Source organism: Microchirus variegatus (assembly GCF_963457635.1).
Source record: "Microchirus variegatus genome assembly, chromosome: 15".
Lineage (NCBI taxonomy): Eukaryota > Metazoa > Chordata > Actinopteri > Pleuronectiformes > Soleidae > Microchirus > Microchirus variegatus.
In genome coordinates, this window is record NC_139816.1 from 6,988,797 (window position 1) to 7,002,495 (window position 13,699).

At 44.9% G+C, this 13,699-nt stretch overlaps 1 protein-coding gene across 1 annotated transcript; it reads left to right on the forward strand.

Annotated features, from left to right (window-relative positions):
* The first annotated feature begins 4,185 nt into the window (after positions 1 to 4,185).
* LOC310937136 (putative phospholipid-transporting ATPase IA) lies at positions 4,186 to 9,355 on the forward strand. Its single transcript, XM_083901338.1, has 4 exons — positions 4,186 to 4,258; positions 4,394 to 4,498; positions 8,563 to 8,654; positions 9,024 to 9,355. The coding sequence occupies exons 2-4, from the start codon at positions 4,395 to 4,397 to the stop codon at positions 9,116 to 9,118; spliced, it is 291 nt and encodes a 96-aa protein (XP_083757464.1). The 5' UTR covers positions 4,186 to 4,258; position 4,394; the 3' UTR covers positions 9,119 to 9,355.
* Positions 9,356 to 13,699: the final 4,344 nt, after the last annotated feature.

The following is a 13,699-nucleotide window of genomic DNA, read 5'->3' on the forward strand; positions in this document are numbered from 1 at the left end:
CTGTGCTTTACTCAACTGTTGGTAAATAAAGAGGAGGAGGAGATGTGGCCAAGGTTTTGAGGGTTTTTTTTCCTCCAAAGAGCTCACGTCAAGCTGTAATTCTCTCCATTTACCCCCTTGTGCGATATTTCACCTTTCTGGCCCGAATATAAAACGTCGGACGTGTCCAAGTATTGATTAAAATAACACTTTCACGCCATTAACGTCGCTCTCTAAAAGCTTTTACTGTAAATAAGCTGTAAAGAAGAAGAAGAAGAAGTGCTGAGTTTGTGTCAACAAGTGAAACTACTGCGGCAAATACTGAGATTATCATTAACAGTCCTTATATGGTCACTCCTGAATGTTATAGGTAACATAAGAAGCTTCCTGTTTGTAGAAAGTCACAACATGAACATGGACCACATGTTAATAACAATAATCTAATAATAATAAACCTTCCAAGTTTCCAAGGGAATTAGTAAGTAAATTCACACAATATAAGATTATACGTACTGTAGGTACTAATGGACACCAGCCAGATTACACAGAGTGGGATTAATAACCGTGAATTAGGTTGGAATTGTCATTGTCATTGTGTTTACTGCTGTCAAATTCAATTTGATTATTTATCTTTAACTTTGAGTAATGACTTTTTTCACATGTCTTTGGTGTGGATACCCTCGCTGTATTTGACGTCAACAAATACTCCAATGACAGCGTTTAACCGAAAAATAATAAGTAATAATAAGTGATAAATAAGTGATAAAACTGCTAATTTGGTTTCGAAACCACAAACGACCAAATGGACGCGGCCATGCGAGTAATAACATTTTTTAAATAATGAAATTGTGGCAAAATGGCATGTTACAATTAAATATATCTACAATCCTTGGGGGGAAATAATACTTGCACGTGTTTCCCATTGAGCCAAAATGGCTGCTACTGCTACCTGTGGCCCTGTCACACACACACATATAAATGTGTAAATACTAGACAAAAAATGTGAAAAGTTTCCGTCGGTGAAAACAATAAACTCAATAAAGCAGAATCTGAACTTGTGATGGACACTTAAGTAAAAAAAAAAAAGGACTTTCCTGACATGATTTGGCTCAAGGCTCCTGTGAGAATAGAGAGACTGAGTGTCAGGATGGACAGAAAAGCTGCGACACCTTTGTCCACTCAGCTGTCCACACACACAACAGCCCGGCAGTAATGAAGCCTGAGTCCCACTGGAATTCACACAGTGTCCGTTTACAGCAGATCACAGAGGAGCAGGATGAAGACGAGGGGAAGGAAGGAAGGAGGGGAGGGGAGGGAGGGAAAGGTTGTCTATATTGGGATGAGCTGAATGTAAACTATTTGACCTCACGCTGTCTCTTCTTTCTGTGTCTTAATCTCTACCCCCCCCCCCCCCCCTTCTTATATTCTTCTTCTTCTTTTGTAGTTTTCCCACCTGGCTGTGTGGGGAAGCATGATTCTGTGGATGGTCTTCTTTGCCGTCTACTCCGCCATCTGGCCCACCTTCCCCATTGCCCCTGACATGCTTGGCCAGGCAAGTCTTCTATGTCTCTGTGTGTGTGTGTGTGTGTGGACATGTGTCACTCATTTCCGTTAAAGGGGTTGAGGGGGGGGGGGGGGGGTTAAAATGGCGAGGCGGGGGTCAAAATAGCCCCCTGTTTTTGCTGCAGCCTCCGTCATCGTCGTCGTCTTAGTTTCCGATACTTGGCGCCTGTGAGACTCACCTCTTGGGTGTTCCACGTCCACACTGCGGGACCCCTGGGGGGGGGGGGGGGGGGGGGGCATTTACGCCCCTCCACCGCCCCCCCTCACCAGGCGTCCTGCACCTGCTGCATGTCACCCAAGCCCCCCCCCCCCCCCCCCAGTCTTTTACCGCCCTCTGTGGAGGTGTTGACTCAAGAACTGCTGCTGCTGCTGATGATGATGATGATGATGATGATGAGGGTTAAAGGAAGTTTCTTGATTGGAGAGGCTCATTTGAGAGTTTACGGGGGGGTGGGTGAGGTGAGGTGGGTGCCCCCCCACTGAGTGGGTCTCAACTCCCCTCAGCCCCATTAATTCAATTTGTGTCAGAAATCAGGAATGCGGTCAAATATCTGTGCAGCTGCTGCTCGGTCTAACTGGGGAATGGACGGAGACACTCACCGACCCCCCGCCTCCTTCCACCCTCCACACACACACTCACAAACCTCCCTTAACGACCACATTACCTCTCTTATTTCTCTCTATCTGTGTTTCTATCTGCAGTGTCATCGTTCTGCTGTGTGTGTCTGTGTGTGTGTGTGTGTGATTTGTGTTGACCGTAAAGCGACGGAGACCAGCAGCCTGTTTCAAAGCAGAGAAGATTGTTTAGTCTGCTCCCACTCTGAGTTTCCTTTAGTCTGTAGGTTTTATTTAATGTGTCTTTTAGATTTGGGACATAAAAATACCTGAGAAACTTTGAAATATTACGGATGTTTTTAGTGCAGTGACGATAAAATCACAACATTCCTTGCAAAAAAAAAGCTACACTACCGTTCAAAAGTTTGGGCTCACCTATACAATTTTTGTTGTCTTTTCCATTAAAAGTCGCACTTTTATTCATCAAAAGAGTTGCAAAAGAATAGAAAATATAGTCAAGACAGTGACAAGATCAGAAATAATGATTTTTATTCCAAATAAAGAAGCAGTAAAACTGTTTTCAGCTGTGCTAACATCATTGCACAAGGGTTTTCTAATCATCCAATAGCCTTCAAACACCATTAGCAAACACAATGTACCATTAGAACACTGGAAATGGGCCTCGATACACCTATGTACATATTCCATTAAAAAGCAGACGTTTGCAGCTGGAATAGTCGTTTACCACATTAACAATGTATAGAGTGTATTTCTGATTCATTTAATGTTATATTCATTGAAAAAAAGTGCCGTAATTAATGGTGATAAATAATCGTCAACTATTTTGATCGATGAATAGGTTTGAAGCTTTTTTTCATGATCAAAACAAGATTTCTGATTGTTTTAGCTTCTTAAATGTGAATATTTTCTTTGTTTCTTTGCTCCACATAAACAAAGAAATCATTAAAACTGAATCATTTTGGTTTGTGGACAAAAACAAGACATCAGAGAACATCGTCATATCCAGGTTTGACAAACACTGATCAAACTGGTAGTTTTGACCTTGTGACCGAGTAGCGCCTTCTTACCCGTCTTTTGTGCTGATCCAGACTTTAAAAATAAGTCTAAAGTTAAAGTTTTATCTTACTAAACTAACTCCCAAACCAGGTGCGTGTACAGATCATGAGATACGCCGCTGATGTTTGAGCGTCTGTGACTTGTCGTGTGTGATTCCAGCTGCTCACAGGGATATAGAATCGTGCTTTTGGGATAAATTTGCCTCCTCAGCTGGGAACCAAACTGTCTCTGTATCTCTGGATCCAATCGCATGACACAGGAAGACACGTAACACCCGGCAGTAAAAGTATAGTATTTAAAAGAGCGTTATGATGCGTGAAGTGTTTGCAACTGTTGACTTAAAAGGTTCACGCCTAGAGACAAAGAGTCAAAAAGGCTTTTGGGGGCGGGGGGTGGGGGGGAAAGCACCGCAGAAGCTTTTTGCACATTATCCAGAAAGAATATTCCCATAAGTCCCTGGGTTCTCATAAAGGAGAGAAGAGAGGGATTTGTAGGAAAGGGCGAGGACAAGAGGGAGAAGATAATCACCGGAGGAGTTGTGAAACACTGAGACGTGTGGGGGGGGTTAGACGGACGCACTCACAGACAGTGGTTAGATGCTTGATTAATCCTGACGATGAGGGTCAAAGGTCAGCGAGGCCTGGCTGCAGCTGGCACAGGTATGAGTCCGGATCTGTGGTTACTTGCTCACGCTTTTTTTTTTTTTATCTTTTCGGCATCACAGTAGTCTTATATTACAGCTGTGGGAATACTTTTTTTTGGTAAATCCAGTTTGTGAGCAAAGCTGTTAAATATATTTGGCTGACATTAACTCTGACTAACTCCCCGATTCTTTATGCTTTGTACAGCTTTCACTGTCTCACGTTTCTCTCTCTCTTTTCTGTGTTTTAACCACGTTTCTTTGTGTTCGCCAAGGAGGAAAAAAACACGACTTAATGCAACATTGAATGAATAAAGGAGTAAATAGAGCTCGTGTGTGTGTGCTGTCACTGCAGGCTGGCAAGGTGATGCAGTGCTGGTACTTCTGGCTCGGCCTGGTCCTGGTGCCAACTGCGTGTTTACTCAAAGACTTTGCTTGGACTGCGTAAGTACAGACCGCGTTTGATCGCATAAATGCTGTACGTGAGAAATCTTACACTTAAGGCTCACTTATATACGCGATGAATCATGTGTCAGACTTTCCTGCGTGGGTCTGATGATCGTATTCCTGCCTTTACAGCATGCGTCGCTCCGTGAGGAAGTCTCTGCTGGAGGAGGTGCAGGAGTTAGAGGCTCGAGCCGTCGACCCGGGGGCTGCTGTACTGAGAGATGCCAGCGGCCGCAGGTATTTAATATACTCACATTCCTATACAGTTATTCTGTTGGGTTTTCTTTATTTATGTGCTTTTTTAAAAAAAGGGATAGTTCATGTTTTGTGTCACAGTTACCAGGAACCAGCATGAGAAACGGTTCCCAGCAGGGGGGCCTGAGGAAAAACAAGGTTTTAATTAGCTAGCGATGGGCGTTAGCGGCATCAACGTTAGCGCATGACACGGTTCCATGACGACTGACCGTTTACGTGACTCCCGATTGTTAAAATGAGTCCCTGAAGTAGCGCTAAACTTTAAAAACAGAGGCCGCTCCAGTTCGATTGTAGGCGTGCTAACGGCGCTAAAGGAGCTAACGGAGCTAACTGGTAAACGGTGCCTCAACTCCGCTGCTCCATAAACATGACATTTTTCAATCAGTTGTCATGGAAACTTGCCATGCGTTAACGTGCCCACCACTATTTTTTGAGTTTTTTTTGCAGTAGGAACCAATTTGTGTAGCTTTTCCTTGGAGCTTCTCGTCACGATCACGAGCCATGACGACTGACCGGAAAAAGATGCAAGTGACGGCATGTTTACGTGCCGCGTTTACCAGTTAGATGCGTTAGCTCCTTTAGCACCGTTTTCAACAATCGGGAGTCCGCACCAGCAGTGTGTCAGTACCTCTGAAGAAGAACGTATATCCCTAAGAACCATAATGACATGATTATTCACTGTATGCAGGTTTGGTTTGCTCATATGTTTTTCTATGTACAGCATGAAGTAAATGTTGTCCCTAATTCTCCTCTGGCACCGTCCGTAGAGCCAAAGCCAAGGCTGAGGTTCCGTAGAGCCGTAGCTGTCAGACGCTCACAGAGGTAGTTTCTCACTCTGTTGAACTGTTACCTCGGGCGACCTGTGTGCCCTGCACTGCACGCTGCTGTTTGGAGTGACTCTCAACCTCTTTTATTTCTCTTCTTTGTGTCCACTCTCCTCCTTCTGTTGTCTGGATAATTTCAAAGGTGGATCAGTTTGAGCTGCTGTACAGACCTGGTGTGTTTACTGGACGTGTCTGTAGCTGTGTAGCCTTGTTGTGGTGTCACGAGAGACGTTTTAGTTGCTTAGTGACTGTTTTGTGTGTGTGTGTGTAGGAACACAGAGGTTTTCCCACTGAGAGTTGTAAAGTAATCATTTTCTTAAGCTGTGCTCGACAATCACGTATCATGTCACTTTGTAGGTTCAACACTAGTAATTGGCTGGATCTTGACCAAAGTCGTTATTTTTTAGTTCAGAGTTCGTACTCCGCCACTCTTCCTGGATTAAAAAACCGTAAAACATATCAGATGTGGACTTTCTCACAAGTTCTGGTCCTTGAAAACGGAGCTGGAGTGTGTCCGATTCCGGGAATCCTTGTTTTGGGCTCTGTCCATTTAGGAAGAAAGAGAGAAAGTCAGAGTGCGTCAGGCCTGAGAGGAAAAGAAAAGAGCACATCTGTGTTTGTAGTTCCTGCCGGAGGAGGCATGGGAAAAGGTAGAGAGTGCGGGGAGACGTCTCGAGGGGGGTTTGGAGTTCAAACGACGCACATCCTTGGAGCGTTTTATCAACGTTGTCGCACTCGTTTCTTTTATTTGTCCAGCCACCGTTTTATCATTCTCTCAGTTATCTATCGAACAGACTTTTGAACAAACTTCAGAGCTTCTCGTCTTTTTACTTCCCAAGAAGAAAAAGTGCTCTACGTAGGTTACGGAGACCCCTCCACAGCGACGGAAAGCCTGTCGAAGAGCCTCTGCGCCGTCTCCGGCTTCAGGAAATATTTCCGTCACTCTGTCAAGGGACAACGGCGACGGCAAGGGCTGCGATTGGTCCTCAGGACAGGCCGAGATAACGCTGTTCTGTGCCGGCCACAGAGGCGGAGCTGATCACCGCCAACAACGTCGCTGCCAAACTATAAATACGTCATATCTTAATACACACAGCACAGGTTTTAGACTCTAAATGGCTAATTTTTTTGCCTCAAATTATCTTAAAGCTGCGTTCCGGGACAGAAAAATATTTATTTCAGGTGAGAAACGGCCACTGTTTCAATGTTATTCCACTGCAACAGCAACAACAGTCTTTCTCTCTCGGACGCCATCGCTCACTGTAGCCAGAAGCACAACAACCTTGCGTAGGGACCCCTACTGATCGGGAGGGGAAATTGCAGTGCGTATCCGTCACCATGACGGAGAAGTATGAAGGCTCGAGGGGTCTCCGTGGTTACGCAGTCGGAGAAGTATAATGTGGCCTTAACTGTGTTTTGAATTTCCTGACTCAGACTTTTAACTCAGGAAGACGTTTTTTTCCCCCCAAAAAAAGTTGCTCCATTGATCATCATCATCACCGCTGCCAGGGAAACCCCTCTGGTGGGAATTTATTGCTCCGTTATGTAAGGCAGAAAAATGTCTTCTTTCTCGCAAAGTGAAACTGGCACCGGAGAACTTCCTGACATTGGCAGCAGCCGGTGGCACAACTTTTTCGATTTGCGTCCAAATCCGTTGTCTTAATGACTTTAAACGGCCGTAATGACGACGGCCGATGAAGAACTTAATAAGTGCGTGTGCATTTGAGTGCGCAAAAAAAAAAGAAGAAGAAGAAGAAAAAGAAACCTGGAAGGGGCTTAGTTATTTTTGGTCACAGGAGGAGAGAAGCCGTGACGGCGTGTGGTCTCAGAACAGAGGGTCCAGTCTTCTTCATCGTGGAAAGGGTGAGGAGGGGGAGGAATGGTTCTCTGTGGATGTCCTGTTGCCCCCGCAGGCAGTTTATGAATTACTGTTGGGTTAAATTGAACGTCAGGAGCATTCAGAGTCAAATCCACCTCCTACCAACTCCTCTGGTCTTAAGTCCACTTAGGTTTGTGTTGATCTGTGTGTTTCTCCTCCTGTGTGGATTCCTGGCAAACACTGAAGGTCCATCTCCACCACAGAGCTTCACACGTTAAATATTGACCCAAAAAAAAAGGGGGAATAAAATGTACTTTTCAGTATCTACACTACCGTTCAAAAGTTTGGGCTCACTTATACACGTTTGTGTGTTTTCCATTAAAAGTCAGACATTTATTCATCAAAAGAGTTGCGAAATGAATAGAAAATATAGTCAAGACATTGACAAGATTAGAAATAATGATTGTTATTTCAAATAAAGAAGCAGCAAAACTGTTTTCAGCTGTGTTAACATCATTGCACAAGGGTTTACTCATCATCCAATAGTCTTCTAACGCCATTAGCTAGTACGAGTACTAGTACGAGACTGTACCTTTTGCTGTTGCACCAGTTGTACCCTATCAGTGTGTACAGGTACATTTTTGTCACTAGGGGTGCAGAAATGTTTCTTTAGAGGTGCAAATTTTAAAGGTACAGTGCTTGTACCCTGATAGGGTACAACTGGAGCGACAAAGCATTTGTACCTTTTTATGTACTGTCTCTTTGTCTGTCTTGTTGATTTAGGCTGGCTTTACACGACAACGCTCCCGGGTTGTCGTGCATGCACGCACTCCGCGTCACCGCGGCATGCAGATTTCCACCCAAAGACGCTCGTCTAAACGCGAAATAAAAAGTGGGAACGTTTACCACATTAACAATGTATAGAGTGTATTTATGACTCATTTAATGTTTTAAATGAATCATAGTTTAATCATCATTATTTTAATATTCATTGAAAAATAAAGTGCTTTTCCTTCAAAAACTGGAAAAGCACTCGGAGAGCGCAGACCTCCGCCAAGGCAGTTCAGTGCCTACATAATAGCGATAAAGATAGTGATAGCGTCTACAGATCACGCCCAAAGTGGAATCACTTGTTCCTGGTCCCATTGCGGACATTTCCTGAGAATTTCATCCAAATCCGTCTGTGACTTTTCCAGTTTATGTTGCTAACAGACAGACAGACAGTCATATACCTCCTTGATGGAGGTCAATAAAGACATTTCTAAGTGAGCCCAGACTTTTGAACGCTAGTGTAAGTGTTGGAGTTGTGTCGTCAGTCGTGTGTGAGTCGTGGAGATCCCTTCAGGTGGATGTTTGTCATCAGGTAACGTGTTGTAACTGTTTGTCTTTTTCTTCTCCCACAGTCTGAACGAACGAGCCCATCTGCTGACAAGAGTATTTAGGAAAACACCTTCAAGCGTCGGACGCTCGAACTCGGTGCAGCAGACTGTGTCACGTGAGTGTTCCCTCCTCGAACAACGCCAGCCTTGAGGCGGCGACCGTTACTCGATAACCTCAGCCTGATGTGTGCGTGTTTTTTTTTAATATCTGAGTGAATGACTCAAGAGAGAGAGAGAAATCCTCATCATCAGCATCGTTGATGTTATTCCAGCGCAGGAAACACTGATTAAAGGAGACGTCGACTCCCAGGATTCTGAAAACATTTGGCCGCGGGAACACAGACGCGTAGTGAGCGAGGGGAAAAAAAGAAACACATGTAGAGGCTGAAACAAAGCGGCGATTTGTGCGTCAGCTGAAAAACAAAAAAGAAGTGACACAAGATGAAGATGTTGACTTTTTCCTCTTTCTTTCTCTCTATCTGCAGACGGCTACGCCTTCTCTCAGGAGGAACACGGCGTGGTGTCCCAGTCCGAGGTCGTTCGCTCCTATGACACCACCCGCCAGCGCCCCAGCCTCTAGCCCCGCCCCCCTTTCACCTACCCCTTCCACGACGCCTGGACTTTACCAAGGCTCACCGTAGCAAAAACGGTTATCATCACAGCGGAGACAGACTTATACGACGCCCTCTCACCACCGCGGCGGGGGTGGGTGGGTGATCGTCGACCTCTGCTGTGACCTCACCGGGACTATTATGACCTTGGGGTCACACGAAAGGACTAATATGAGAGAAGGGACCAGTGGGAATATAATGGAATACACTTTCACGAGCTGCGCAGGCATGACAAGTCAAACTCAGACTGCTTACTCCTGTACTCCTGTATACGCCCTCAGCCGGGGTTTGGATCATACCGCTGTGTGTGTGTGTGTGTGTGTGTATGTGTGTGCGCATCCTACTGTAGTGCGTTTGTATCCTGCCTGTGCATGTATGTCTGCACGCACTGGCGCAACTGTGTTTCTGTGTGTGTGTGTGTGTGTGTGTGTTCTTGTACTTGCGGCATACTGAGGACCAGGGAGGGTTTTTAACCAACAAAGTGAGGTCATTTTTACGAAGTGAGGACATTTTGGCCCGGTCCTCACTTTGTTTTCATTGAAATCACTATTTTTGGTTGTAAACCCGTTTTCCAGCCCCTTTCACACACTTTTTGCTCAGGGGCTCCACCTGCACACATGTTATGGTACTGCACCCAGTAGCTCTATACAGATGTCATTCATGAAGTAGATATTTGGAATCGTGTTTTTTATTGTTTTGTGATTTATAAAGTGGAAATGCTGGTCCTCACTTTGACAGCATTTTTTTTTTACCCGGTCCTCAATATGAAGCAAGTACAAGAATGTGTGTGTGTGTGTGTGTGTGTGTGTGTGTTAGTCCCTCTTATCTCGTGGGACGGGAAGGAACGGGATGTCAAAATAAACACACAAATGCTTACTCGCTCACTCACACACACACACACAAGTGCAGATGCATACTGTAGACTGAGGACCACTGAACCCTCTACCCCCCCCACCCCCTACCACCTACTAACTTCACCCCCATCACAGCCACAAGCCTCACTGCCAAACACCACAGAGAAGCCACTGAGGCAGAACACACACCTCAAACTGGACCTGACCCCCTCCCTCCCTCCCTCCCTCCCTCCCTCCCTCCCTCCACACAGGGACCTCCTCTGGAGTGCCCCCCCCCCACACCCTCCCTGCATTTCTTCCTCACAGCTTCCACCCAACATCTTCCTCACCCTGAAAAAAGTAAAAGGGTCGGTCCTGTGTCGTGTCCCGATGATGTCGTCTGTCTTGCGCTTCCTTCTCCACATCCGTTTATTGGACTGTCCCTTTTATTTTTTTTATTTTTTTTTAAGTGAACATTAACGTGTACGTGTTTATATATATATTTTTTCTTTTTCATTAATGCCTGTTTTTTTTGGTACCTAGAGAGGAGATTTTACTTGAACTTAGCGAGACTCTGGTCTGGATCATGTGTTTTTCTGGCTCTGGGGTTTTTGTCTGAATGTAGAGTCCATTGTGTGTGTGTGTGTGTGTGTGTGTGTGTGTGTGTGTGTGTGTGTGTGTGTGTGTGTGTGAGGACACTGTTTCAGGAATGCCAGAGTGTGAGAGAGAGAGAGGGGGGGACACGTCCACTCAAGTCCTAATCATTAAATCTAATCAATCCATGGCCTGACAACACGTCTCTGTCTGTTGACTCAAAGTCGTCGACTCAAGCGTTCAAACTGTGAGTCAAACTGTGTCTGCAGTGGAGCTCAGTGCAGATTTTATGCCTCGAACGGATCACAAAGTTGTGATTTGAGCATGAAATGCGCGCGCCAATCCATCAAACCTCTCCCACGCTCCCACTCTGAGCTCGGGAGACTTAATAGAGATGGCCCACTTGGCCGTTTTAATGCACACCCCCAGCTCCTGGATGCCGGATTCCGACTGGAGATCCCTTTTCCCACCCACCTTCCTGGATGTGGCCCAGCCTAAACCAGCTGCAGCTGCTGCAGTTATGGAGAATCCATCGGGGCTGAGCAGCAGCCAGAGGTTCTGCCGCTCGTCTTTGCTTTTCAACTTCTCCCCTGCGGCTCGGGCGATGTGGCCCAGCCCTCTCTGCTTTCCACATTACTGTAGCCGAGGCCCTGGAGGCTCCTGCTGAAACACTTCACCTCCATCGTCGTCATCGTGGAGATTTTAACTGTCCATTGTTGTGGTGTTTTTTTTTATTGTCCCTCCTCTGTCTTTGACAGGTACGGAAGAGGATTAGGGCCACACAGGAAAACACCGTTGGAGTTCTGACTACACAGAATTCTTAGTTTAAAGTCAGAATTCTCATAATTCTGAATTTAAAGTCAGAATTCTCATAATTCTGAATTTAAAGTCAGAATTCTCATAATTCTGAATTTAAAGTCAGAATTCTCATAATTCTGAATTTAAAGTCAGAATTCTCAGAATTAAGTCAGCATGCTGAGGTTTAAGTCAGAATTCTGAGTTTTTAAAGTGAGAAAGTCAGAATTCTGACATTATTCTCAGAATTCTGAGTTTTAAACTCAGAATTTTGAATTTCAAAGTCAGAATTCTGAGAATAAAGTCAGAAGAATTCTTACCTTTAATTCTGTATTCTGACTTAATTCTCAGAATTCTGAGTTTATAAATCAGACTTCCTGGTTTAGAGTCAGAATTTTGACTTTTAAAGTCAGAATTCTGAGAATAAAGTCAGAATTTTGAGTTTCAAAGTCAGAAAGTCAGACACATTCTTACCTTTAATTCAGAATTCTGACTTAATTCTCAGAATTCTGAGTTTTAAAGTTAGAATTCCTAGTTTCAAGTAAGAATTCCGAGTTTTAAGTCAGAATTTTCAGGTTTAAAGTCAGAATTCTGAGAATAAAGTCAGAATTCTGAGTTTAAAGTCAGAACTCAAATCTTCCTTTCCTGTGGCCCTAATCCTCTTCCGTAGACAGGTGATGAAGTGACAGCAGGTATTTTCCCCTGTCGCCTGCAGAGAACGCAGCTGCCTGTTAAACGTGGTGTAATTTGTGTTTCTAGTGGCTCAGCTAAGAGTTTAAATGGGATTAAGATCATAACGTACAGTTGTGTGCGTTCACGACACAAGATTTTCTTTTAATATGTGTCAACCAGGCTTTTTTTCTCTAAGTGCTGGTGTGTAAACATCACTCACTCACTCAGCACAGACATTTCCCTTCAGGGGTTTTAAATACAGACAGGAGTGTAGTGACATCACATATAAAGTCTGAACAACATGTGTTTTAATGTTTAAAAGGTTATTTTTTTTTAATTTTCAAAATGCATATCAAAAGTGTCACTCGCACAGAGGGAACAAAAACACATCTTCAGATTAAATCTCGTCCACCTTTTCTTTTTTTTTTGTCACACTAAAGCTGCCTCGTATATTATCTCACAGAGTACAGACACACACACACACACACACACACACACACAGGTTCTCAGGTTGTGTATCGCTGCTCTTTGTGAGTTAGCGTTGCTCAAAAATGCAGGTTTTTTTTTTTTACTCTTTAACCACCATTTCTGTGCCTTTTCTTAAGTGGAAAATAATGACTCAAAGCTGCCCCTGGAGCTGCCTGTGCCCCCCCCCCCCCCCCTCCTGCTAACACACTGAACTGTGGGAGTGTTAAATACACACACATATGCACACACACACACATAGAAGTGAGGGGGGGGGGGATGCATTTGGCAGTTTTCACTGTATAATTAACTCTAATCTTCAGAGAACTCAGTCACACACACACACACTGCTCAGGTACGGGTTTTTTTTTCTCTCCCATGTTTCCGCTCTGTGTGTGCGTGTGTGTTTTTTTGTGTGTGTCTTCCTGTCTTTTTGTGCGGCAGCAGCGAGCGCGGTTGTGTATCGGTGAGAGTGGGAGAGCGTCACAGTCTGCGTCCTGTGCTCACTTCATTGGACTTTAAACGGTCTCGGGGGTGGTGGTGGTGGGGCAGGGGGGGGGATTGCAAAACTTCACGCCGTTCACCACCTGCGTTTCCCATCACACACACACACACACTCGTACGACCACACTCGAACCCACACACATGTACAGTACAAACATCTTTTCTCATACTTTCAACACAAACATACACCGCGTTGTGTAAACCCCACTCACGCGTACACATTTATTCAGCATGTGGTCTTTTTTTTTTTTCCCCCACTTTTCATACAAATCCGCGCCGCGATAAATCATCCGTATATCATTCATTCAAGCAGACGCAAGCCAACGAACCCCGCCCGCCTTTTTTTCCCCCCATCACTCTCCAACACACATACATGCAAAACACAAACACATGATCACTCTTCTTTTCTCTTTCTCTTTCTTTGTTGAGCTCCAGGCTTGTTGGTTTCACCCATCTGGACAGTGTCACTCTCCCAATGTGCTGTGTTTGCATCGAGACGGAGGATTGTTTACGTGCACGTTGAACCTCATGAGGTCATCATTACACTAAACAGACACACACACACACACACGCCACACACACAATAGTCAGGCAGGCCCTGCTGCCAGGGACGAGTCCTTCATGAGAGTTTCTCCACCCCCCCCCCCTCCGCCCCAACTGTCTCTGGTGCAGCCCCCTCGCAGGTTC

What these genes read in the sequence shown, in the direction of transcription:
- LOC310937136 (XM_083901338.1), top strand. Translation starts at nt 4,395, where the DNA reads ATGCGTCGCTCCGTGAGGAAGTCTCTGCTGGAGGAGGTGCAGGAGTTA. An exon ending in AGAGATGCCAGCGGCCGCAG is followed by an intron (nt 4,499 to 8,562) that starts GTATTTAATATA and finishes CTTCTCCCACAG; the next exon opens with TCTGAACGAACGAGCCCATC. An exon ending in GGTGCAGCAGACTGTGTCAC is followed by an intron (nt 8,655 to 9,023) that starts GTGAGTGTTCCC and finishes CTCTATCTGCAG; the next exon opens with ACGGCTACGCCTTCTCTCAG.